The 25,993-nt window shown below is 32.1% G+C and overlaps 2 protein-coding genes across 2 annotated transcripts; one reads left to right on the top strand and one right to left on the bottom strand.

Annotated features, from left to right (window-relative positions):
- Positions 1-824: 824 nt before the first annotated feature.
- Positions 825-21,161, bottom strand: Gat (GABA transporter). Its single transcript, XM_067270910.1, has 13 exons — positions 20,878-21,161; positions 18,085-18,216; positions 17,771-18,014; positions 17,499-17,631; positions 17,301-17,435; positions 17,045-17,148; positions 16,839-16,963; positions 16,658-16,770; positions 7,084-7,215; positions 6,911-7,013; positions 3,905-4,005; positions 3,668-3,835; positions 825-2,202 (listed from the first exon to the last, which is right to left on the bottom strand). Exons 1-13 carry the CDS (start codon positions 21,098-21,100, stop codon positions 2,101-2,103), a joined length of 1,815 nt encoding a protein of 604 aa, XP_067127011.1. The 5' UTR covers positions 21,101-21,161; the 3' UTR covers positions 825-2,100.
- Positions 21,162-25,083: 3,922 nt separating this feature from the next.
- Positions 25,084-25,993, top strand: LOC136975816 (probable G-protein coupled receptor). Its single transcript, XM_067270962.1, has one exon. It carries the CDS (start codon positions 25,084-25,086, stop codon positions 25,984-25,986), a length of 903 nt encoding a protein of 300 aa, XP_067127063.1. The 3' UTR covers positions 25,987-25,993.

Raw genomic sequence — 25,993 nt, forward strand, 5'->3', positions numbered from 1 at the left:
TTCCAGAAAAATTTCAAAAATTAGCCACTAGGGAAAATTTAGCGCTACGCTCCTCTCCAATATTATGTTTTCTAACAAATTTACGTGGATTTTTATTGGACTATTTGATTATTAATTTTTTTATGATGAACGTTTTATACATAGAATTAAGTTTAAAATTTCTCACCTCTTTGCTGAGGTGTCGTCTCTTATTTACGATTTATACCCGTTCAATTATATATTTTTTAAAGATATTATATAAATAGCGTAGGAAAATATATTTAAGAAAATAAATAACAATCTTAATTCTTTATTTATTGTTATTTAGAAAGCTCGACACTGCGCTAAAGCATAATATCTCACCCCCTTTTCTTGCATGTGTAAACTTATCACATTTTAAAACTAATGTAAAATAGGAAAAAAATATTCTAATGCATAATATTTTCCATGGAAATAATTAAAAATTAAATTATAAAAATAATTAAAAACGCAAACAAAAGATTTAAATTGATGTAGTTCATAAGTGCCACAATAAAAAAACAATACGCGTGTGTCCCCTTTACCTCGATTCGTGGCGACGTTTCTTTCCAAAACAAAGAATTAGGTCATAAAAGAGCGAAAAATATTTTAATTAAAGTAAGATTTTTCTAAAAATCGAGAGACTAATCGGAGTTTTAACGGGTTAAATAATAACATTAAGCGTTATACGTTCTAATTGCAACCATTATTAGTAAACATATCGCTCGGTAATAACATTTGCTGCATGAATATGCGGAATAGACTGTAGTTAGATTGGTCAATACATCATGGAAACTGATTTAATTAACTGAAAACACACACATAAATCAATTATGGCACTTTATTTTGAAGCAACAAGTAACTACATAACCACACAACAATTTGAATTCCTTCATTTTACAAATCAGGACAGAGTAATTACATAATTTCATAACAAGCATGCAACATAAAAGACAGTTTAGAGAAATCTTACTACAGTTAATTCTATACAATTTCATTCTAATAATTTTGGAAGACAAGTGAATTTAAATGCTGTGAGCCTAGCACAGCTTTTAATTAATGATTATTAATTATACAAATCGACACTACAACATTGTTTTTCTTCGTCATTTACGAAACAATTGTACGCTTATTTAAAAAGACAAGGCCACACATTTAATATATCTTGGTCCATAAATCACATAAAATGTCTTTAATTTGTTTTGTCGGGATAAAAAAGTATTCTTTACCCATTTAAAATTTTAGTTTGTTTTTTTTTTAAGCAAATGTTTAATCTGTTTTATTAAAAACTTTATAAAAATTTCAAGTATTTTGATAATATCTTTTTTAAAATATATTATTAAAGTTTTATGCATTATTATTTTAAATTCTTCCATATTTTAAAACTATAAAGGGCCTTGATTTATGAAGACATCACAGTGTATGATGGAAGACGGGATTTTATCGGGATAAATGCATGAAAGATTTGCTTTTTCTTTTTGTGTTTTGGAAGACTTTAGGTTGTTCTCTACATATTTATAATGTATATATATATAAACGGGATTTCGAAAAACATAAATATTAACAAACAAGTGCCATATGTCAAACATGGGTTCTAAAATATTATGCACAGCAATATCTGGAACAATGTGTCAACATGAGGTAGAAACTACAAACTATATAAGACTTTAAAAATCTTCCTTTAACTTTCAATAAATGTTCCCATAATATGCATAAAGATAAACATTAGAATATCTTACAATATTTATCAATCTAAAAAACAGCCAATTCAAAAATTTCATATCCGTTCTTATAACCGTCGGAAATACCTATAAGATTATATAATCCCGTATACTCTAAACATTGATTTTTTTTTTAAATACCACGATAACAACAAAACAATCCCAAAAACTAAGATTACAACATGATAAATAAATCCCTTGTTAAACCGTCCTTTACAAGGAAGCATAAGAAATAGTTTCACCACTCGAATTCAACCTTAGAGGTAACTATAACAATCTGTATTGCTGTCAAAAATAACTGATGCCTGCCTTTCAACAACAACATGGAAGCAATCACGATGGAATTTTGGCATTCTTTGTTGATTTTTAGTTGTTTATTGGCTTAAACGGATGACGTTACTGTTGGTGGTGCTTCCTTCAATTTCCGATTCCTGATTTCTTCTAGGACGTGACCAATTTCTGGTCGAAACAGTTTCTTGCATCGCTGAAATTATAATTTAAAATTTTATAATTATTTAATCGTGAATTATAGGCTATTGTTATGAGTTCTTTTCATTATTAACAGGCCAGATGCCTGTTAATAATAAATACACTAAGAATTAGCCTGTGTATTTGTTAGTCCTATCAACAAGCATGCGATACACATGAGCTACTTGTTTCCTAGTCCTAGAGCAGTAAGGATCTCGTGAAACTTGTTTAGTAGCCTCAGACTACATATTTATGCACTATAGAAAGGTTATACAGCTAACACACTTGTCCACGATAACTTAGGCCGTAAGGCATTTCTGATCATATCGCTTTATACACAACAGAGACTATTCTATATATAAATTATAAGTATATAATTTATTTTATTTGCTTATTAGTTTTTTCAATAACAAAATTATAGAAAACTCGTAAATAACATTTTATGACAATCAAATTGGCAATTTAATAGATATAAACCGCATTAAAAAATTACGAATACATGTATACCCTTTGCATAGATATCTAAACTCTATATATACAATCAAACTTCGATAATGCACCCTTCTAAATAGCGCTACCCTCGTAAAACGCAAATGAATACTTGTAAACGAACTTCCGCATATATATTAGCAAGGTTGAGGCCGAAGTTTTAAACGCAAAAACGTGTACGTCGGACGTTCAGCGCCGCTTTTCTGTAAGCCTAGAAGTTTGACAATGGTGTTTGGAACGTCGAGCACGATTCCACTGACTTTCCAAACGCCATTGCCAAACTTCTAGGCTTACGGGAAAGCGGCGCTGAACGTCCGAAGTACACGTTTTCGCGTTTAAAACTTCGGCCTCAACCTCGCTATTATTAAATATAAACTGTAACTCCAGTATGTATAAATTACAAAATTTAGGAATTTACATGGAAGATGACGTTGATTTGCGTGTAGACTGCGTTACTACACATTCATATCTACAGATAATAGCGCTAAATCGAAGTTTAACTGTAAATTAATGTCAAATTTGAATACAGATAAAAGCCGAAGACAGACCCGCCTGGATAATTGTCATTTAAAAAAAAAAAACAGTTTTTTTAATCCTTTTTGCGAGGTTAAAGATCTCAGATTCTAATTAATCATTAATTTAATTATATTTAAACAAAGGTTGCTGAATATCTTTGTTCCAAATAAGTTACAAGATTCATAATTATGTCCTAGATTACGATATCCGTTGCGTATTAAAATAATTACAAAAAAGCCAATTCATTCTACGAAAATTTTATTGATAATTGGATGATTAAATCATCATACGTTCAAGTAATTTAGAACTTCCTAATTTGGAAAAATGTGAATGAACTTAAGTTACTACGAGAACTTTTTCATTTGTGTCCTACCTCTTGGATCTTGTCTAAATTACGTTACTACGAAATTAATTCTATTTAAATTGTTCTTTTTTACTTATCTTTTAAATAATAATTTATTAAATCACCTACTTACCTCGCGGAAGTTCCCAGATGTGGTGAGAAACCTATATATAGCATAGAATGGGATGCATAGCATTGATGACAAAGCTAACAACCAACCCACGGCTTCACCCCAAGGAGGATATACATATCCGATGTAATCCAAACGTTTGTATTGTACTAAGCTGAAGAGAAACACTCCCTACAAAAGAAATTCTTATCGGTTACGATTATAAAATCGAATTAAAATTGAAATTTAAGCGTTACTCACTAAACAAACACATGGTGTGAAGAAGAACCAGCAAAGTTTCCACCAGAAACATGGATAATAACCTAGCATGTCGTGAAGGTTTTCGTAATATCTTGTTACACCTGAAATAATTCAAGTTTAGGTTTTACTTAGTCTAAAAACTGGAACATATTTTGGGGTTCCTAAAAACATAGATATATATTGCTCCTTACAGAAGACATATTTGTTTGCACAAAGAGAGTTCGGTTGCCTTAAACTATACAAGATGTTTCATAAATCTGTAACCATAGGAGTTATGTTGATCTTTGCTCATTGTTTTACGGGTAAAGCGTGGCACTGAGTAAAGAGGAACAAATTTTTAAGTTATTTTGATGGTGAGGATTTGCAGGCAATGAGAAGTTGCTGAAAAATTTAACTTTGTATTATCGGTGGGAAATCTGGATAAAGCATGCTAAACTCTTCGACTTCTCACTGATTGCAAGATCCCCATCATCAAATAAATCGAATTTGTTCCATCTTACTCAACGCCATGCTTTACCGGTAAAATAATTAACAAGGTTCAACATAACTCTTATGGTTCTAAACTTATGAAACACCATGTAAAACTTGTAAAAAAAACTTCATGGCACAGCCCCTAATTAATAAAATAAACTTTGTGGAACCTCTAATAATAACTACCTTCGAACAACGGCCATTTTTTTATGTTTCTTTCAGTAGAGGCTGTTCAGCGATTTCGCTGTATATTAAAATAATAAAAGCCTTATCTAACACCCAAAATGTAATTTAATATCGGATAAAATATATATGTTTATAGAGAAAACTGTTTTGGAGTAGCAGTTAATTCTTGTTTTTAAGATCAATATTCTTTCGTATGATTTAATGTTGTTACAATTTTATTTTATATATAATTCAACGATTGCATGTTACATTTATATATAGTAGACATTAAAAGGTCACAGCTCATTTAATCTTTCGGCAAATCAAAATAATATTAATGCTATAAGTTCGATATAAAATACATTAAAGATGGTGTCAATGAAAAAGTTATGATTTGCAAATATCGATTTTTTGATACATTAATGTTAGGAAATTTAAGGAAATTGAATTCAGTTCTTCCGCCATGGCTGTGAATAGATCAATTACCGCTATATACTTTATAGCCTATAATACTTTCCTCCTTTAACATTTTTCATTTTTAAACTGTTTGCCCCCTCCCGAGTGGGCACTAAGAGGATCTTTTGCCTGTTGTAGGTTCAGCCAGACCCACAACGTGAGCGGCTTAGGGGACCCGACATATCCAGAACGAACACCCATGAAAAATTTATGGGAGTTTATCGACCGCTCGGTTTCATTCCCGGATCTCCAGAGCGTAGGGTGATTCCTCAATCGCCCTTTCTTTCCCCAACTGTAGTTTCAATAAAGGATCTATGGCTAACTTCTATATTGGGTGGATGGGATGTGGCACCACACGGGCGATCTACCAAGTGAAAGTGCTTTCCGGGAAGACTTTCCGTGGGAAACTGCCCCTATTTAGATGTTAGAAACGTGAAAGAATCCCCTTTGGTGTGGCACGAACCCTCGACTAACTACCAGTGTTTGGTGGTTCTATCCGTTCGGGCACCGGTGGACGGTTTTTATATATTTTTTCAAATATATTCCTATGATAAAAACTATGGAAAATAAAATAAATCGTTTATTTCAAACAAAATTCACACCAATTCTCTAAGAAGAAACTTGAAAATTGTAGAATCGGGTATTCGAAACTAGCATTTTAAAAATTAATATTGGATTAATGTGATAAGGCAACGCAACACGAATGCAATGTGCCAAGTGGGGACACCTCCCGAGAAGATTTCCTATCGGAAACTGGTGCCTATTTAGGTTAGATAGTGAAAAAAAAAAAAAGATAGCCGGTAAACTCCAGATGGTCAGGCAGGCCGTTGGTCTGGCACAAGCCAGAGACTTAGTTTTATCCATTTGGTCATCGGTGGGCTCGAACCCACGAGGGTATGAGTAAAAAAATATTTCTAGTGCCCACCGAGCAGAAAGAGACAACGACGAAAAAGCATAGAAAATTGAACTGTTATGTAAAATGCTCAAGATTTTAAATCAAAATAAACTTTCTAAATTAATTATTTTATACGTAAAAATTAGTTTTTATAACTGAATAGTCTAACATAAATATCAAGAAATAGGTTTCGCATTGTAAAATTCTCAGTGTATGCCGTTTGAATTTAGACAATTAACCATGAAGACCAAATGCCCAAAGTAGTAAACGAAATATAATAAAGATTCTGTTAAATATATGTGAAATATTAAGAAGATAAAGTGATAAAGACACGTTATACTTTATATTAAAATATAGTTTTACTCGGATAAGTCAGATCTTCACCGTCAGGCCTTGCCTTTCTGAACGCTTCAATGTTTAGATTAGATTTAGATTTCATTTGATGAGATAAGGCAATGCAACACATGGCGATCTGCCAATGGGATACTTCCCAGGAAGACTTTCTGCAAAAGGCTACCCCTATTTAGATGTTACACAAGTGAAAGAAATCCACTCTTTGATGAGGGACGAACCCACGACCAATACCAGTGTTCGGTGTCCCTATTATACATGAAAAATTCATGAAAAATGAAACTTAAACCTTTATTATCCATAAAAAAATTAAAGAATTCGTATCAAATCAGTTGTGAATGATCCACGTATAACGACCATTCACAACTGTAAGAAAATCCCTTTCTGTGCGATCTTCTTGCTACTTTACTTGAATTATCCTCGTTTAAGAAAACATTCGATAATCTTATATTGAGTTATATCTTATCTTTAAGGTATAAATTGATTAATAATCTTAAAATCAATGCTGCAATTCACGTAACTGTCGCGAAAATGATGCAAATTACACAGATTTCTATGGTCACTGTGAACCTATAAATTGCATTATGCTCGTAATTCATACGAGGTAATGCAACAAAATAAAAAGTAAGCCTAAAACAGTATAATTGATTTATATAAATGTAACTTACCGTAAGACCACGCTATGGATATGACTTCGAAGAATATAAGAAACAGTAGCGATATCCCGCTGGCAGCATAGTAGTCGAAGAGTTGAAACACGTACATTCCCCCCTCGAAAATTAAATATCGTTAATTTTGTTATTAATTAAAAGAATTTTAAATAAATAAACGGGTCCTTTACCTGCGTTACGAAACAGAGACCAATTATGTATGATATTACGCAGACGATAGCGATAAAAATCTCTTTATGAGGCCTGAGTAATCGAGGCCACTCGTCTACTACCGCAGTTATGAAACCTTCCATAGTACAGAACTGTAAATAATCAATAGATGTTAGTAATTTCATTTAAATAGAAGCGTTATATAGAAGTACGTGCTTATTAAACGGGTGTGATAAAACAAAAATAGCTTCTACTGTATTCGTTATACACAGGTCGGATTTACACATAAGCTAAAAAAGCCGCAAGTTAAAGCCTCACACTTGCACGTATCATTATTTGGTGGAGGGAAAGGGCCTGTGTTATATAAAGGGCCCTACACTTTTATATGTATTATTCGGTAGAGGGAAAGGCCTGTTATATTTATGGCTTAGATCCACAACTAGTTTAAGTTATACTGAGTAATCTAATTCGGATTCTCGTTATACAAAGACATAAACTTAGACTAGATCCGAACGGATTTGAATTGTCATTTATTATTCCTATAAACTAGTAGAGTAGTGAGCTATAATGTTGCTCTTGTTTAAAATATTATTCATACGATAAGAAAATAGTTCTCTAGACAATAATAAAGGAAAATGATGATCCAAATTCCGAGATTGGCGTTATGCTCGATGAACAAATTCGTCGAAATGGCGAAGTTGTTCATCGAGTTTTCTTCCAACTCAATAAACATAAATCAATGGATTTGACTGATCGACGAACACAGAGCTTTAAACTCGATACAAATTTATATTTTGGCCAACTGAAAAATGCATTAAAGTAAAATAAGAAAGAAAATCGGTTTCGTACGGGTGATGATGCCCGAATTTATGAATAAAACAAAGTTCTACAGTAAAAAGTATTTGTGAAAGAAAAGAATTATAGGAACAATATCTGGGATATTTTGTTCAATTTATAAAATAAGCTGTATTTTTTTTTTTTTTTTTTTTTTTTTTTATATATTGGCTAAACCTCTGAACGACAGCCACTAACGAGAGAATTAAAAAATTCCATCTTTCGAGGGTTATTTTGTACGCATTTCTAAAAAACACTCCAGAAAAATGGCCGTTCTTTGCAAGTTAATTTGTATGCATTTCAAAAAGAAACGGTCCGGAAAAAAAAATGGCCGCCGTTTAGAGATGGCCATTGTTGGGATGTTCGACCGTATATTAAAATATTTATTAAAAAATTTATGTATTTATACATTATTTAATTACGATTTTCTCTAATTGATAAATGATTTTAATGATAAAAGTTACATAAATTATTAATTAACAACCGACTTCATACAGGATTTAAAAAAAAATGGTAAACAGAGTTAAGAAAGTATTGTTCTTTCCTTTAAGAAAAATATACACAGTAAAACCTCGAAAGTTGGACACCTCTCTAACCTGGACACCTCGCTATCCCGTATCACTTCCTACTGCTTCTATTATATCTTCACGCCTCTCTATCTTAGACATTTCATGTTAGCAACTTTGAGTTGGACACTAAATGACACCTAATGACACATTAAAGCTTGCCTGCTTGACAATACATGGGACAGCACGGTGATTGTGATTGTAAAGGGGAGAAAAGGGATTCAAGAATAACATCGTGACGTCCATGTAAGTCAACATCACAAGAGAAATGCTGACTATTAACCTTTAAAATCTGGAAATCCGGCTGAATAATTACACAGCCGATAATATCGAATTGTCAGAAACTCGTCATCGGTTGATACTGGTACTTTCGAACATCTCTCGGATACATGCACTTGAAAGGAATGGCTTCTAGACACTTCTAGAAAGTCTAGAAACTATTCCAGAGAGTATTCTAAAAAAAATATTATCGCAAAAACGTGTGGCAGCGATGATGTTGTATCAAGTGATGATGTGGAACCAAGATTAGTGTAATAAAAAGCACCAAATCACCAGTCTACCCTCGTACGTAGTACAGAACTTGAACGTCATGCATTTGCACAATGTCAACCGGTTGTGAGGAAGGTGTTTGGGATTAGGGGAGAAATATAAATGAATTGAGAAAATCCAGACTGACACATCGTCAATCTCGTGTAATAGAAACACGTACAGTAAACACGTTGGCAACGTGTTTACTGTACGTTTCCATCGAGTGCAGAATCCAAGTGGATTGTTTTTCCAGGTGTTAATGCGATTTTAAATAATATACATAATTTCAGCATACCAGTATGTTTCTACAAAAAGTCATATTGGCAAAATTAATATTGTGTAAGTGTGGACAAGACATTACAACACATACCTTACAAGCTAGTTTAATGATACTTTATTGAACTATATAGCGTGCACAGTATTATATTAACATGCATTTTCTATCATTAAATTATGTAATAACTTTAAAAACTTATGCTTTTTTAATTATATTTGGCAAAAAGTAAGCGCAGTAAATGTGTATAGTACGTGTCTACAGGAACGATCACCTCTCTAACCGGGACACCCCGCTAACTTGGACACTGGTGTCCAACTTAGCAAGGTTTTACTGTAAATATTTAATTATAAAAATATAACATTTATTTCTTACTAAATTTATTTAATAATAGAAAAATGCTTATTATAGAACTGTATTATTTGTCATTCCTTGTCGTTCCAATAATGCTTAGGTTATAAAAAGTTCCTTTCTTAAAATCAAAAACAGGAAATTATTTAACACGTTCTTTAGGATATGAAGTTATATTTCAAGATAAAAATTCTAGAAAAACAGAGAAAAATAGAATAAGCATAAAATAGATTCGTTGCAGGCCACAGTTGTAAAGTACATAAGGCCTTTCTTCTCTACTAAATGATAAATTTAACAACGTGTGGCCCTATGTAGAGTCACTTACGGGAGTCCCCAAAATTTGTAGGCCTTATCTTAAATTCTAGTTTTAATTTAGAAATAAATAAATAAACACATGTATTAATAAGTTAAGAGGCCTGCATCAATTGAGGATCCCCTGATCCGACATTGCTTAATCCGACTCGGTTCCTAAGCTGTGGTTTATTTAAATTATGTATAAATCAGGACCTGACCTATCAAAAACAATTTTAAAATAGTGAATTAAACATAATATATTTAACAATTTAACAATTATTTTAGTAATTATCTCTAATATATTATTACCGAAAATAAAATTAAAGAGTTGGTCCTAAATTACAATATCCCCCCAGCAAATAATAATAATAGTAAATTTAAAAGCACGAGGCTTTAATCCTAAGTGTAAGGGCCCGATTTACATATTACAGTGTTTCTCAAGGGCACGACTTTTATACACAAGTTACACACACGTGTAAATAGGGCTTCACACTTGAAAATAACATAAGACCTAATCGTTCCCCCTTTGTAATGTACAGTTTAAATTTAAAAAAAATAATCCATTGTACAGCATTTAAGTATTTTATATATTAAATTTAAGTTTTTTATACGAAATTTTTACTGTTAAGCCCGTCAAACTAATCCTGAATCGTTATAAATCGACCTGGCACGTGTATATGAAAAAAGTCTGAAACTAAATAGAGCTAAGCAGTAATATAAACTTAAGTTATCAAGAAAAATAAAATGTTTTTTACACGATATCACAGCTTTATATAATATTCTGCCATTTTCTACAGAAGTGATTTATCGAAAAGTAGGTTCAAGCACGTGGTGTAACAGGAGGAAGGGGGAAAAAAATCCTTATTTTCTGTTTGATTTATGTGTTGCATCACCTTATAAAAACGATGCAAATAAAGTCTTTATTTAGTTAAAAATTCTGTATTAGAATTTAGTAATAATATTTTTAAAAAAAACTTAATTTTAACTACTTTATAAATATAAATTCATTGTTTAATTACTCCAAGTAGCGTTACTTTCAATCGTGCAGGTAAATTCTTTAAAAATGAATTTTCTTAATATAAATGTACTCAAAAAATTCAATTAAAGTTACTATCTTTACCAGAAATAAATTAATTAAAATTTACATAGCTCTACACTACAGTAATGTGAGGTAAAGGAGATCAGGGAGATAGGGCCTTTGTGAAATAAGTAAATAAAGCCTATTTATTAATTTTTGACAATTTTAAACATATCATTAATCAAAATTGATTATTAATAACTTCAATATAAATAAATTCATTACAAAATCTCGCATTTTTATTCCCATATTTACCACAAACAAGGCGTGTTATACTTTACATCAACGTCACACTATGGCTTAAAACGCATGAATAGTTAAGCTGAAAGTCAATTTTGGGATTTTTTTTTCAACAGAAAAAATAAATTAAACAAGGATTACGAAAAAAATTCAATGTTTTCACGGAAATTTGGGCATCGAAAACTCGTTTAGTTCCGATAGATATCAGCAAAACGTGAAAGCGATCGAGATAAAATTCTAGTAAATTTTTTTCTTGTTTAGTATCTTACTGTACTAAAATCATATTATATATAATTATTTATATATAAATTACTGATTAATCAGAATTAATGATAAAAAATATACAGTAATATACATCAATAAAACAGCAATCATTCAATAATGTATAAATTATAGAGAATGGCGTGGTTAGAATTTCTCAATTGATAACATCACAAGATGATTTAGTGATTTTTATCGACGAAAATTAAGCAAAATATATATATATATATATATATATAAATAGAAAATTCTATATTTAATCTTTCACTTTCCTTCTTGATGCAACATATTACAGTCAAACCTCCGAATAACGGCCACTGAACAACATAATAAAAGGTCGTTTTTCGGGGGTGGCCGTTGTTTGGAGGTTATTTTGTTTGCACCTTTCTTTAAAAACAAAAGAAAAATTCCTGGAAAATGATCGTTGTTTAGAGGTTAACGTTATTGGGAGGTGTCCGTTAATGAAGGTTAGATCTATCTTAAGCGAATATTTCGATATTGTAAAGGAAATTAAATGAATTCTGGGGAAAAACGAATCGATTCGAGCCATTAACGGCATTTAATTTATCTCCTGCTCCTGTTTAAAAATAAGATTAAATATTTTTAAATAGTGATAGCTATCAGTTGAAAAGATTGAAAGACCTCTCGAGATCTTTGAATAAATATATATATATATTTTAAACTAAGATAACTTATACGAAGGCTATTCACAATCACATTTTGTACTTAAAATATTCATCTTTACTTTATCTATTTACGTTACGCTTAATTTTATGTAACTTATGTTGAAACTTCATCCCTTTTTTATGTAGAAATGGTGCAACGTTGGATATTTTATGCGCAACAATACTCGTGCTGAAGGTGAGAATTTATTTCATGAGGCCCCATGAATGACTTGAGGATCCATTTTAGATATTATCCGATCCGAAAATTTGTAAATATTTTAGTAAATTTAGCCATATTATTCTAATTAGACTTGTGACCCTAAGCTGTAACATATAACAGGCTATTTCGCTCCTCCAAATAATGATACGTGTAAAAATGCGAGGCCCTATAGACTTATAATGTGAGGTCGTAAACTGAAGGTTTTTTAGCTTATACGCTAATCTGGTCCTAGTTATTGCTCAAATTACAACATATAAGTAGCCCTTTTCCTCCACTAAATACAGTAATACTAAATTTAAATCCATTCCTGAGTTATTAGCGAGGTTGGAGCCGAAGTTTTAAACGCGAAAACGTGTACGTCGGACGTTCAGCGCCGCTTTCCTGTGAGCCTAGAAGTTTGACAGTGGCGTTTGGAACGTCGAGCATGATTCCATTGACTTTCCAAACGCCATTGCCAAACTTCTAAGCTTACGGGAAAGCGGCGCTGAACGTCCGACGTACACGTTTTCGCGTTTAAAACTTCGGCCTCAACCTCGCTATTGCTTGTTGAGTTCGTGCTTGGCCCTACTTTCTTAGTATGTTTAGTTTTAGTCAAAATGTCCATTTATACAAGTTTATTCTATCTTCTTGATGTATTTTATTGATATAAAAGTTGTTCTCTCTCTCAGAGATTAGATTGGAATAGGTTGATGGAGTAAGGCAAATCTCCTCCTGTGAGGACTTTCTCTGAGAAATTCCCTGTTTAGATGACAGATACGTGAAGGAAACACAGGAAACTCTACGTGGTGAGGAGTGGGAACCCGCAAGTGTTCGGTGGTTCTATTCACTTTGAGCCTTCTCACTCAACTCCATACATTTCAATATCAGTAAGGAATGGTTAATATTAACTAATTCCTTAAAATAACAGCTTTAAAGCGTTACTAAAAATAAATTAAGCTGCAATTCTTTCATTTATTCTATTTAAATGCTTAATAAAAAAAAAATAAATAGAGATGATAACATCTGGAAGATATCATCCCATCTTAGAAAGTTTCTATGGATGATCTGCATTTTCTCAATAATCATCCGTTACATCTATATAATAAAAAGACAAATACGTGAAAGGAATATAAGAAAAAAGCAATTTTCCTTAACCTTGTTAAGGAAGAAAGCGGGAACAAACAAACAGGAGAAGTTGAATAGATCTGTAAGGACGTAATCTGTTGAATTAAAGGTGGATGGCTAATAATAAACTATTATGGCTTTTATAATGGAAGAAAATAATCGAACACAGGTAGAGGAAGGGAAAAATAATTGAATTTAAATGATGAACTAAAGCTAGGATTCCTATTTTTCCTACTTATTGGTATGAGAAAATGGAAATATAGCATTTATTTTACATGATAGAAGAATTTACTTGAATAATATTACAAATAGGAAAAAAAAAATTACTTTTCTTAAATTATAAAAATTGAATTTTCTTCATATTTAATGAATTTTTTAATTTACTTTATATATACTTTATATATTATATATTATTTGACTAATTGCTAAGGGAGGCAATTTAAAAATATCATTTATAAGTGTTTACTAAAGGAAGTATTCTTTTCTTTGTTTTAATTTAATTTAATGATTACTTTTTGATCTCGAGTGCTTTGTTTCTTTTTGTTTTACTTTTAAAATAATTATTTGTTAATCTTATTTTATGTAATTTAGAAGAAAAATTAATACTAGAAGATTTCTTTAGCTACACACCTTTAGCAGCGGGTATTTTACTATAATTTACTTCATTAAAAACCGAAAATTGAAATGTCATTTTTAAGATTTTCTTCGTGTTTATTTTAAAAAGAGGTAAATTTTACTAGAAAATCTTAAATTTAATTTTTAGTATTACAAAAAATGATTAATTTTATTAAAATAGGAAAATGTAACGATACGGTCAAACCAGTGGCGCGTTATCCTATGGAAAAAAAAAAAGGGAAATTGCATAGGGCCACCACCTATAGTGGTCCCAAACAAATCTTTTATATAATAAAATATATTTACTCTTAGAAAAATATCTGAAGTCAACACTGTACATTAATTCACCTAGATCCCATGAAGGTATGATCTATAACGCACACTGAATCGAACCTCTGAATAACGGACATGTTCCGTTATTCAGAGGTTATTTTTTAAGTATATTTCTTCAAAAATTTTACGAAAAAACACATGTAAACAGCTCGTTTTTTTCTGATAGTCTTTGTCGAAAGGTGGTCGTTTTTGGAGGTTTGACTGTATAATCAGTGCCGTAACTAGCCGTTCCTGTGCCCTGTGCAAGAATTAGCATTTAGACTCCTTAATTAATTAGGTTTGGTGAAATAATATAACAAATACATGCATTTTGGGTCCCCCTTCCAAGTGGGCCCTGTGCGGGTGCACCTGTTGCACCTGTTTTATACTCGTTCTTAATAATTACGTAACCTTAATTGAATAATTTGAAGGTAACTTATAAGTTTATGTTTTGATATTAATTACTTTGAAAATAAATCTGTGAGTCTTTTATTCAAATCAGTTGAGTGTTAGGCATAGACAACCTCGGTTTTTGTTTAGGGCCTTGCGATTTTAGGCTGGTGCGAAGTGTCAGATTATCCACTAGGCACTTTAGCTTCATCTTACAGGCCCCAAAATTAGAAAAAATAAATAAACTTTACCGTTACAATTGTATATTAAAATTTATAATAATTCCACAGCTACAATTAAAAACATTATTAATTTATGAAATCGTAAAATTAAGTACAGAGGTCTCTAATCTTCCGTGTCTAGGGTTTTGGAAAGGTCTAATTCGACATTTCTCTTACGCATACAACTTTATGCCTGTCGATGCTCCAATTAGTTAAGTGTTTAGGTTATTCTAGAATGAATTTTTGAGGCCCCTGTATATGAATTTATATACTGTAAAGTTTCAAACTCACTAGATATTATACGAGGATCTTGCTAGTACTGTATATGAGACCAAATCCGAATATCGACGAGCATACATTTATACGTGTTTGAGGCTTTAAATACGGGAGGCCCTAGACAAAAGCTAAGTTGCCCGTGCTTAACACTGCTTAAACTCCTAGGATTCTAGACCTATATTTTATTACAGACTTTATTTATAAACTTGTACAGTCAAACCTGTGAACAATGGTCACTAACGGGAAATGGCAGTCATTTGGAGGTTATTTTGTGTGCATTTTTATTTAAAAAAAAAAAAACAAAGTTCTTGAAAAATAACCACTGTTTAGTGGTGGCCGTTAATGGAGGTTTGACTGTATACATATTTTACTTCTGACTCGAAAAATAGGAAAGTTTATACTACAATTTTAGTATATTCTGTATTTATTAAAATATATTTACATTGATAATTCTATGTAATATAAGCTTTAAAGTAGTTCGATTTAAAAGCCATTAAATCTATGATTTACCTACGAAACTTTTTGAAATGTCCTTAATGCATTTTATCGATTCTGTATTAATGATAAAAATTCTCTTCTTTACAAGAGTTTACGTTTTAAAAATTAACATAAATACAAGCCTATTAGCTAACTATCAATTATATATATAATTAACTTTAATTAATTAACAATTAGGATTATATTATTTAATTACACCCATCATTCAAATAAGATTAATACATTAAAATTGAAATTCTTCACTTTAAATTGGAGAATGATAAGATTTTTTAAATTAAAATATCACTTAATTGCAAAGAAATTCCAAATTTTAATGGCATTTTATGCTTTATTTAAACATTTTCTCGCAATTTTTTAGAAGTTAAAAGTGTTTATTCCATTAAAAATAACTGTTTTCACCTTTAAATAATTGAGTAATTCTTAAGATGTTTATATGAATATCAATAACAATTTATAAACATTAATTCGTATATTTACAGTGTATTTACGGAATGAACTACCTATAAGACACTTGACTTGATATTTATAAAAAATATCAGATAGGAAAGTTGTAAGAGCATGAAGATATACTTAGAAGTATTCATAAATTTCAAAGGATGCGAGTTTTGCAAGCATAAAATACCGAATTTTATTTACAACCGGAGAAAAATATGAATATTTCATTACTTTACTAAATTACTATTATAACATCACGCAGTATCTCATGAATAGCGATCAATAAACCGTTGTTGAAACTCTCGACCATTGCTGTAAGAAAGTGGAGCATAGTCTATTATTTCTAAGCATTACTACTGATTGCGCTTTCTCAATACCCCTAATGTCTCTTCTTTAAATAGTTTTAAAGAGATTAAAAGTTTGATTTATTACCTGGCTGTCGAGCCCCAGCATGATGATCATAAGAAAGAACAAAACTGCCCATAATGGTGATACTGGTAACTTTAATACCGCTGATGGATAAGCCAGGAAAGCCAAACCGGGGCCTGAAGTTATAAATAATATTTAGAATCTAGTATTATTTATTATCTTTCTTTTATGTAAATCAGTCTACCTGAAGCGGCGACTTCATTTACTGGTCGATTTTGCTCATGAGCCATGAAACCGACAACAGAGAAGATCACGAAACCTGCAAACATTGATGTGCCACTGTTGATGCACGATACAATCAGAGAATCTCTGCAAATAAGTAAAGATAGATATATATTAAAATTATTCGTAGTTTCTTCAATTATATGCTTGAAAGGTAATAAAAATTACCTATAAACATTATTGTGATATTTGTTATAACTTCCTAACGCTATTAAAGAGCCAAGACCTAGACCATACGAGAAGAAGATTTGTGTTGCAGCATCGATCCATACCTAAAATTATTTGCATATAAATATATTTAATCAATTTACAAAAACTTTTACGGTGTCACCATCAAATAAAGTAATGCTTCAATGATATTCATTCGCATTATTGATTTTCCTTTCAACTGTATTCGATTACACTAATAAGAAAAGTTACTTACTCGTGAATCAGCCAATTTATGCATATCTGGATAAATGTAGAACTTGATACCATCGATGGCACCAGGAAGAGTAATGCCACGGATTAATAAAATAAATAGCAAGACGTAAGGAAACAAAGCCGTGAAATAAACAACCTGCAAAAGGACTTATGTAATTTGATACCACAAAATGTCAATTTTATATACGAAACAACTTACTTTTCCAGTCCACTTAACGCCCTTCCATATACAAAAGTAACATAGCACCCAGGCAACTGCAAGCGTTCCTGCAAGAGGCCATCTAACCTCTCCTGGTTCTCCTAATCCTGAAGACACTTGCAATACGTTCTTTCTGAAATTCGATTAGTTATATTTTAGTAACTTTTATCCTTTTATTCATAAATTGATTCATACAAACAATAGAATAAAGGTGTATACAAAATTTAACCCTATATTTCTTTAATCTATAATATCCATAAGTACAATCATACTCCCAATATTCCTTGACCGGGCTTTTCACACTGGTCGCATTGAGACACGTATCGTCAGAATCAGTGCAATTCTGTACGTAATCATATTCGCTACGGCAATATTCAGAATTCCACCAATTATCACATGTTCTCCAAGGTACATCCCATGTTAGAGAATTGAAAACATAGTACAATGCCCACGATAGAACAACGATGTAATAGATATTCAGCCAGAAAGCCATTACTGCTGCAGCGTAACCGACACCTGCACAGGTAAAACTAGTTTAGATCATACGTGAAAAACACATTTTACGATGCAATTTCCTACAACTTACCTTTGAAAACAGGGCATATCTTCCATACTCCGAGACCCCCGATGCTGAGAAATTGACCTAGAGACGTTTCCAGAAAAAATGTAGGTATGCCAGCAAGAAATAGAGTTAAAAGGTATGGAACCAAAAATGCACCTGAAAAATTAGATTAAATTGTAAAAACGTTTGTAAAAAAATATAAAAATCTTCTCTTGATATCGATTGTTACAAACTCTGTTTATATAGAGATGTAGTTCACCGGGGAATATATCGATCGTAACGATGTTTGTTCGTCGTACTGATATTCGCATACCTGAGAATGCTCGCTAGTGATTTATTTCTTTGTTGCAAAACATTGCCTGTAGTGTAATTTACTTTTAAAAAATCCCTCGCTGTAGATACGTAGTTAACAATCGATAGAAATGATTAAATTCGTCCAAATGTTTAACTTTCTGTTGCTCATCTCCAAGTTAAATATTTAGACTCTGTAGATATATTTCCACTGGATTAAATAACGTGAAATTCTGCAACACATTGTAAGCTAATCTTTCTCTTTTTAATAACGTTTCTGGAAGGATAATTTAAAAAGATGTCTGCGAAATTGATAAGTGTATCAGCATCTATCCATTTAACATTGAAGAAGTTTGAGATATGACATCGTGTCGCATCACAAGATGACACGAATATTTCCGGGCTCGTAAGTTAATTTTAAATAATATACCCCTACCAATACTTTTAATACTAGTAGCAGAAGTAGTGCAAGAATTAATATATTCAATTTTAGAAAGAATAATTTAATTCTATTATGTATTGTTACGGAGCAACTAATTTATATTTAAAAACTATTATTAAAAATGGCAAAAAACAGCTTATTCGACATTAAAATATTCTGTAGAAATGGCATGGGTTTCTGTATCAAAAATGTTTAGCATATAATGGACATCATCTGCAGTTAAATCCCTATACTCAGTTCTCTTATGGCAACGGGGATTAAAATGCTGTTTATGATGTTTGTATTGATTTATCATTGTTGTAACCGAGAGATAATGATCGTTAAATTACTTATACACTATTAAATACCTGAAGTAGGAGATAGTGTAACACAATGTTTACTTGTATCCCCTTTAATGAGGTTATAATTTAATAATGTTAGAAAATTATCACACTCAACATTCGTTCGACCGCATCTTCAATCTGGAACCTAGTAAAATCGATAAGCTAATAACGTAGAGAGGAGAGAAAAAAAAATTCTTAATTTTATTTAAACGACACGTTTTAATGTAGTTGATGTTCTTTTCTTTCTCTTTTAATTCGAAATTAGCCATTCGGTTATTGGAGACCAATAATGAAGAGCTTTACTTGCTCAAACAGTGCCGCTATCAGCTCGAACATTAAGTTTCCTGTCACAGGAAGACACAAATTAGTGCCACTAGAACCTATTTAGTAATTTAACTCCTTCTTTTCAACTTTCGCCTCTTTAAACACGTACAGCAAATAAATATTTACGCAATATTCGGCACCGACCGAGAACTGAGAACTGAATATTTCTATTAAATCGAGTTATAAGTCTAGGGGAATTATTTATCGCTAAATTTTTATATAATTTATTGCGTAATTTATTATTAAACGTGTTTTAATTTCTCCTGCGTAGCGTTGAGTAATGCGAAGTGTAACAAAAAACTCTATTAATAGAAGAGAGGAGGGATGAATGATGCACTTCCTCCATAAATTACATGACGACAATGACGTATATCTTATCATTTTAAAGCTAAATTCTGATTACTGTTTACATTTATTCGACTCAATCTGACGTAAAATACACGATATTATTTAATCCTTTCGACGTACAAGTTGATTATTGCTCGTATCACGTCGATCCTTTCAAGGCAGGCAACGTGCTGCAAATGACATCCCGACTCCGTATTACTTGATGAATGGAGGGTGAGGTGGGATTTCCTCTTTCCTTACTACATTGCTCCGTTTGTGCTACCTGATTGATGTCTTTCTTTTATGTTGGTTAATGTCGCGTGCCTTCCACAATCACTTGATTGGAACCTGACAAGTAATCAACTGATAAATGACACGGATAGAGGAACTTATCCGACCAAGTTGCATAGTGTGACTATAATAACGCGTTGCCCTTATAAATTGATTGTGTTACAGGTGTTTGCTGTAGAGTTTTTGAATAGAACGGTTTGCGCTTAGCAATCCTGACCTCGACTAAATATCCTTTTTCCGTCATTCTTGTCTAATGATGATTTACGATGGTCCGGGTTGTGTTGAATGCTACTTCCCGTGGCCATGAGACATAGGAAACGTCGCTTATTTCTCACGTGTATCTAACTCAACCCTATCGACCTCTCTATTCAACCGCACATAGTCGATACACGTTGGATGAACGTAGATAACGGGAAAAATCTCTTTAGAAAAAGCCTCCAGAGTAAAAAATTATCAAAGTAATTCCAAATATAACATCTTTATCATCAAAACAATTCAAAATTAATAATGCTAGAGGTGTATGAATAGAAAAAAGAACGTCTCTTCTCCTTGAAGATTGCGTGCTTTACCAAGGAGCTGATGTGCCACTTGTGGATCGTGTGCCTCTATTTGCTAACGTAGATTAATTCTTCACTCGAATACAGCTTTTATACGAGAGAAAAGATTCCTCGTTATCATATCTTACAACAGAATTAGGAATAAAGAAGTAGAACTTAGATATTTATGCAATAACATACCATTAACAAAAGCCAGCAATTAAGCGTATCGGATCAGAGAAAGAAGCAAGCTAATGAATTGCCAATGATAAAAATAACTCACCACCACCGTTCTTGTAACACAGGTAAGGAAATCTCCAAACGTTACCCAAACCGATAGCGTAACCAACACATGACATAATAAAGTCCAAACGTCCAACCCAATTTCCACGTTCCGGTAAATCATCATCGGGCAATTGTGTTGGGTTCTCTGTCGTTACTTGTAAATTACCACCGTTGACTGGAAAACTATTCATTTCGTGGCTCAGTTTCCCCTTGTCGGCCATGTCTCCACGTGTTGTGAAACTAACCCAACACACAAGACTGATCTCGCCTCTCCTGCCGGCCCTTTCACCTAAGGGTTGCGCGCACGTGACCGTAAGCAGCCAATAGCATGCGGGGTTTCTTCCGCGGAGCCCCCCGATTAAATTTTGTTTAGAAATTTTTCATTGGTTAACCCTTCTTAATTTTTTTCCGTACTCCATTCCTGTTTATTAAACTTATCGATATCAATCGCGTACGAATAGTTTTACAAAAAGCTACAAACTATTAACAAATCGATAACTCGAAGTAACGTTGTTACTAAATTTTCTTTTTCTTTCTTTATCCTGGCAGCAGCGACGTTGGTGTTAATATATCTCGTGTCAATCACACTATTATATTCGATTACCCCTATTGAACGTGTTTAACCTCTGTTAATACAAATTTTTTTTATATCTTCCGAATGACACACGCACTTCAACGTTATATACGAGATGTATCGAACAAATCTGTATCGGTTTGTAACATTGTACGTACTAATGAGGATGTCATGAAGGGGGGTTTATTTTCATTCTTCCTCTCTTAATTCCGGGAAATGTTACTGATAGCGTTTCTTCATCTTTACTGAAAATTCTCAATCGTTCCTCCATTGATTCTTCAGCAATAAACGCCGAAGAGATACACGATTGACTCGAATTATTTTCGCCATTTCCCCCAACAAAATACAATTTAATCTGAATAAAATCTAATTATCTAGCCTCTAGATAGCTTATAAATATATTTAAATATAAGTAAAATAAAGGTTAGAAAAATGGTAACGGTGCTCTCATTCTCCAATCTTACGGCGGCTAACTACAAGAGTTCTTGCGACAGATAATTACATTTGATAACATGCGTGTATGTAAGTGTTTGTGTGTCATCTATTTTCATTTAATAATAATAATAATAATAACAATAATATAAAAAAGCAGGAAGTTGTTTAATTATTTCAAGAACAAATATGGATAATTCTTTGTAAAACGATTATCGCCATTTTGAGTAATTACAAATTACTAATACAACTTCCGTCCGGTGGAGATGGCGCTGCGAACACTCGACTATTATTAATAGTGGGTATTATGCGATTAGAAACGCTTACCTAATCGACGCTAACTTGATTTAATTAACTTATAGAATTATATAAGTCGATGTACAAACCCTTATCTAGGTTATTTTATCATTATTCGGAAATTATTAGTTAATTATTTTAATCGAGATGTTAAATGGACTACTTATAAAATCGATTAATCAGCAAGTATGGTAATACCCGATAAGAAGCCATTTTGAAAACCATTAATAATTCAACGAACTCTGCGTTACGCGTTTAATTTCACCGTTTTAATGTCAATTCCTGCCGTGACGTTTCGCTCTTCCTTGGTTAACATTATCGATTTTCTTATTTATTATTTTAAGTAATGGTTAAAAACCTTCACGCGTTTTCGCCAATGGCGGATTAACACCTTCCGGGGCCCTTCTGCATAATTTTACAACATTATTTATAAATTATCAGTTATATACAGTTTCAATGGTAAAATTGCTTAATTTTTTTTTCCAATTTCGAATCCCCACGAGAATTGGAGCCTCTAGGCATGAGGTTAGTGGGAATTCCTAGTGGCATTGCGTTTCGCGTTTTCTAATTATCGCCCCTCTTTATGGCTTAAATTCTTAAAAATTAATTTAATTTCAAAATAAGTATGTAAATTTAACATTTCTGCATAATTCTAGCAGATAGATAATGGAATCTATATTGTGAGAAGGTAATTTCCATAATCTTTACGTTGTAAAATACTGTTTGTTTTCGCTGGTGTAATATAGATATTGTGTTTTTGGATGATTTCTTTTTTTGACTTTTACTAAATCGATTCTTTGTGATGTGATTTTTAAAGGAAGATGCTTTGTGTTTCGTCCTTGAAGATATTTGCTGAATTGCTTTTTAAATTTTCTACATTAGGTATTTCCTGTATGTGCACTGTGCTAAATACTGTTCACACGTTTATAAAAAATAAATATAGGATATTTTGTGTTTATAAATTGAGTTATGTAAAGAAACGCTATTTTATTCCTGCCAATAAGGCGTTTTGTTTTCGGTGATTTTGTTATGAAGATAGTCCTTGTTTACATTTATTGTTTTCTTATTAATTTTAAGAAATATTTAAACAATTTTACTTTCCGGCTGTTATGTAAAAGGGAAGATATGGCGATCGGTTAAAAGTAATCCTTCTAAGCTGTTTAATTTTGGAGCCAGGGGACCTTGAAAATTCGAGAAATATTTGTATGTGAGGGGCATGATTTTTTCACCCATTTTGAAGCTTAATAACTCCTGTGTCTTTTCTCCAAAATTTCTGAAGTTTTGCAAGGCGGTTTGTGTATTAGAGGGAAATATTTCTAGAAGTTTTCAGGAAAGTTGGACCATTCGTTCGGCAGATATGGCACCCATCCACTTAATATCCCGAATCACTCTAAAGACATAAGGGTAATGGTAGCAATTATTAGGGATAAAAATAAATACAGTCGGAAAAGTCCATCAACAATGTTGCCAGCTTTTTAGGCGTAGTTTTAATAAATTATTTACGTACAACAGGAAGGCCTTACACATACGGAATACAGCGGAAAAGCGTCTAACGTCACTTCCGTTATTTTTCACTATCGATAGTGTAGTATCTCTTAGAAACGTAGTAAACAGGTTATCAAAAGTAAAAATCAATATATGTATATAATGCAGCAGTATCTAGAGATGAAAGTATGAATTTAATGGTTACAGGATGATCCGTTGGCTCTGACCTACTTGGGTTTTGGTTTAGAAAGTTAAATTATTAATAAATTATGTTGTTTTATAATAATAATAATAGTAATAAATCCATTTTTAGATCGATAATAATTTAAGATTCAGTGAAAATTTATTAGATAACCGCTTTTAATGAACTGTTTCTATTGTTTTCCGACAACTTCATATCGATTTTTAACTTCGTTCATTAAAGTCAACGAAAGGGGAACAAAAGAGAGAATTCTCATATATTTAATTTTAGATTCTGAATAGTATAAAAAGAATATATTTTGCATAAAATTATTAAGAATTCACCAAGACATTAACAAGATCCGAAGACATTTTTTAAAAGTTCTTTTAATTGAATTTCGTTTTTGAATTTAATAAATATTTAAAAAGAATTATAAGAAGAGATATATAATTTTTTTTTTTTTAATTTTCTTTTAAGATTAAAGAGAATGTTATGTGAAGAATTTGCCTTTAAATAAAGAAAAGTTCCTTTAATTGACAGTATATCAAGATTATTAATATAAAAGAATTTGTGGAATTGAAAGCTAACTTCCTTGTAGCATTCTTACTCCATTAATTAAATATTATATTTTTAAAAATATATTACTTAGAAAATTATGAAGTTTACTTTCATACTTAATATCCTTAAATTTTTGCTTAGAAATTGCTAAAAATTCAATTATTTAAACGTTAAAAGAGTTATTAAATTTCAATTAATTAAATAAACTAACCTCGAAAATACATTTTAGTAAATTTTTATAAAGATGTACGTTTTTTAGATAAGCCCCTGTGTGTTAGGCTTTCCTTTAAATCTGTAATGTCGTACCGGTAAGTGTGATTTCAGTAAACTTTTAAAGTCCTTTTACCGATATGTACTTTTGATACTCGATAAAAATCTTACGCTAAAATGGAAAGTGGAAGACTATCAATCATTCGGAGAATGAGGCAATCACGTGCGCCTTATCTTCATTTCGTTATAAACATATCACAGAATGTCATAGCCTTCAGTCATGGGATGGACATGGATATAGTTCAAGCTATCGTTTTAATAGTCATGATCGTCCTCATTCTTTTTACCCTACTAACCAATTCATGCTTGCTCTACATTATAACCACTCGTTCACGATTACAGAGAGACCCACCAAACGTCTTCATTGTAAATTTATGTGTGATAGGTATTGCAGCTCAATCACAGTCATGCCTATTTCTGTAACGAATTTCCTCACGGAAAGATATAGTTTACCTCACGTCTTCTGTCATGTAACCGGTTTCCTCAATACTCTACTGACTTTAAGTGATATATTTACAGTGTGTGCTGTCAGTGTCGATCGATATATTTTCCTGGCTCACCCTCTGTTACATTCAACAAATATCACTGGATTTAGGACTATTATAATAATCATCGTCACATGGATCATTTCTGTCATCATTTCCGTCCTGCCGCTAGTTGGTTGGGGTCGATATTCATTTCAACCTAACAGAGCTAGATGCTCTTATTCTCTCAGCAGAGAACCTTACACCCGAAGTTACGTCATTACTATAGCAGTAGTTGGCTTTTTATTACCGTTAAGCCTCTACTTGTGTATGTACATCGCCATATTTCACATAGCTAAATCGTCTCAAAGGCAAGTACGACCAACACCTTTACGTATAACAACGATTAGTCAATTAACAGCTACAACAGTCGGCGAGAGACACTCCGATACATCCATTCTCTCTACGTCATTAACTATTATAGGGCTTAAAAAAATTTCAAAAGCAGCAAAAACTCTTCTACTAATAACCGGGACTTTTATATTTTTCTTTTCTCCTCAGTTTTTGGTTGAACTTTTCACCTTCGAAGATAATTTACCTTACGAAGCCGGCTTGTTTCTATCTTGGCTAAACTACGCCAGTTTGGCACTCCATCCGATCCTCTACAGTTGCCTAAATTGTTTCATCAGAGAAGAGATCGTAGCTTTTCTCCGAAGCCTCAAAACGTGTTGCTGCTATAATAATAGCGAAATCACGAATGGTAGCAGCGAGGTCGAAAGCTTTTACCAATTTTTAGAAAGAACTTCCGTCATTAATGACGTGGGAGTCGAAAGAACTAATTTGTGACGTTGTT

The sequence above is a fragment of the Centruroides vittatus genome, unplaced genomic scaffold, assembly GCF_030686945.1.
Source record: "Centruroides vittatus isolate TY-2023 unplaced genomic scaffold, ASM3068694v2 contig_388, whole genome shotgun sequence".
NCBI classification, from domain to species: domain Eukaryota; kingdom Metazoa; phylum Arthropoda; class Arachnida; order Scorpiones; family Buthidae; genus Centruroides; species Centruroides vittatus.

Bases quoted from the DNA above. Each gene is read 5' to 3' on its own strand.
- Gat (XM_067270910.1), bottom strand. From the start codon at position 21,100: ATGGCCGACAAGGGGAAACTGAGCCACGAAATGAATAGTTTTCCAGTC. The intron at 17,149-17,300 runs GTAAGTAACTTT...AAATAATTTTAG, and splicing joins ATAAATTGGCTGATTCACGA to GTATGGATCGATGCTGCAAC. The intron at 2,203-3,667 runs GTAAGTAGGTGA...TTATAATTTCAG, and splicing joins CATCTGGGAACTTCCGCGAG to CGATGCAAGAAACTGTTTCG.
- LOC136975816 (XM_067270962.1), top strand. From the start codon at position 25,084: ATGCCTATTTCTGTAACGAATTTCCTCACGGAAAGATATAGTTTACCT.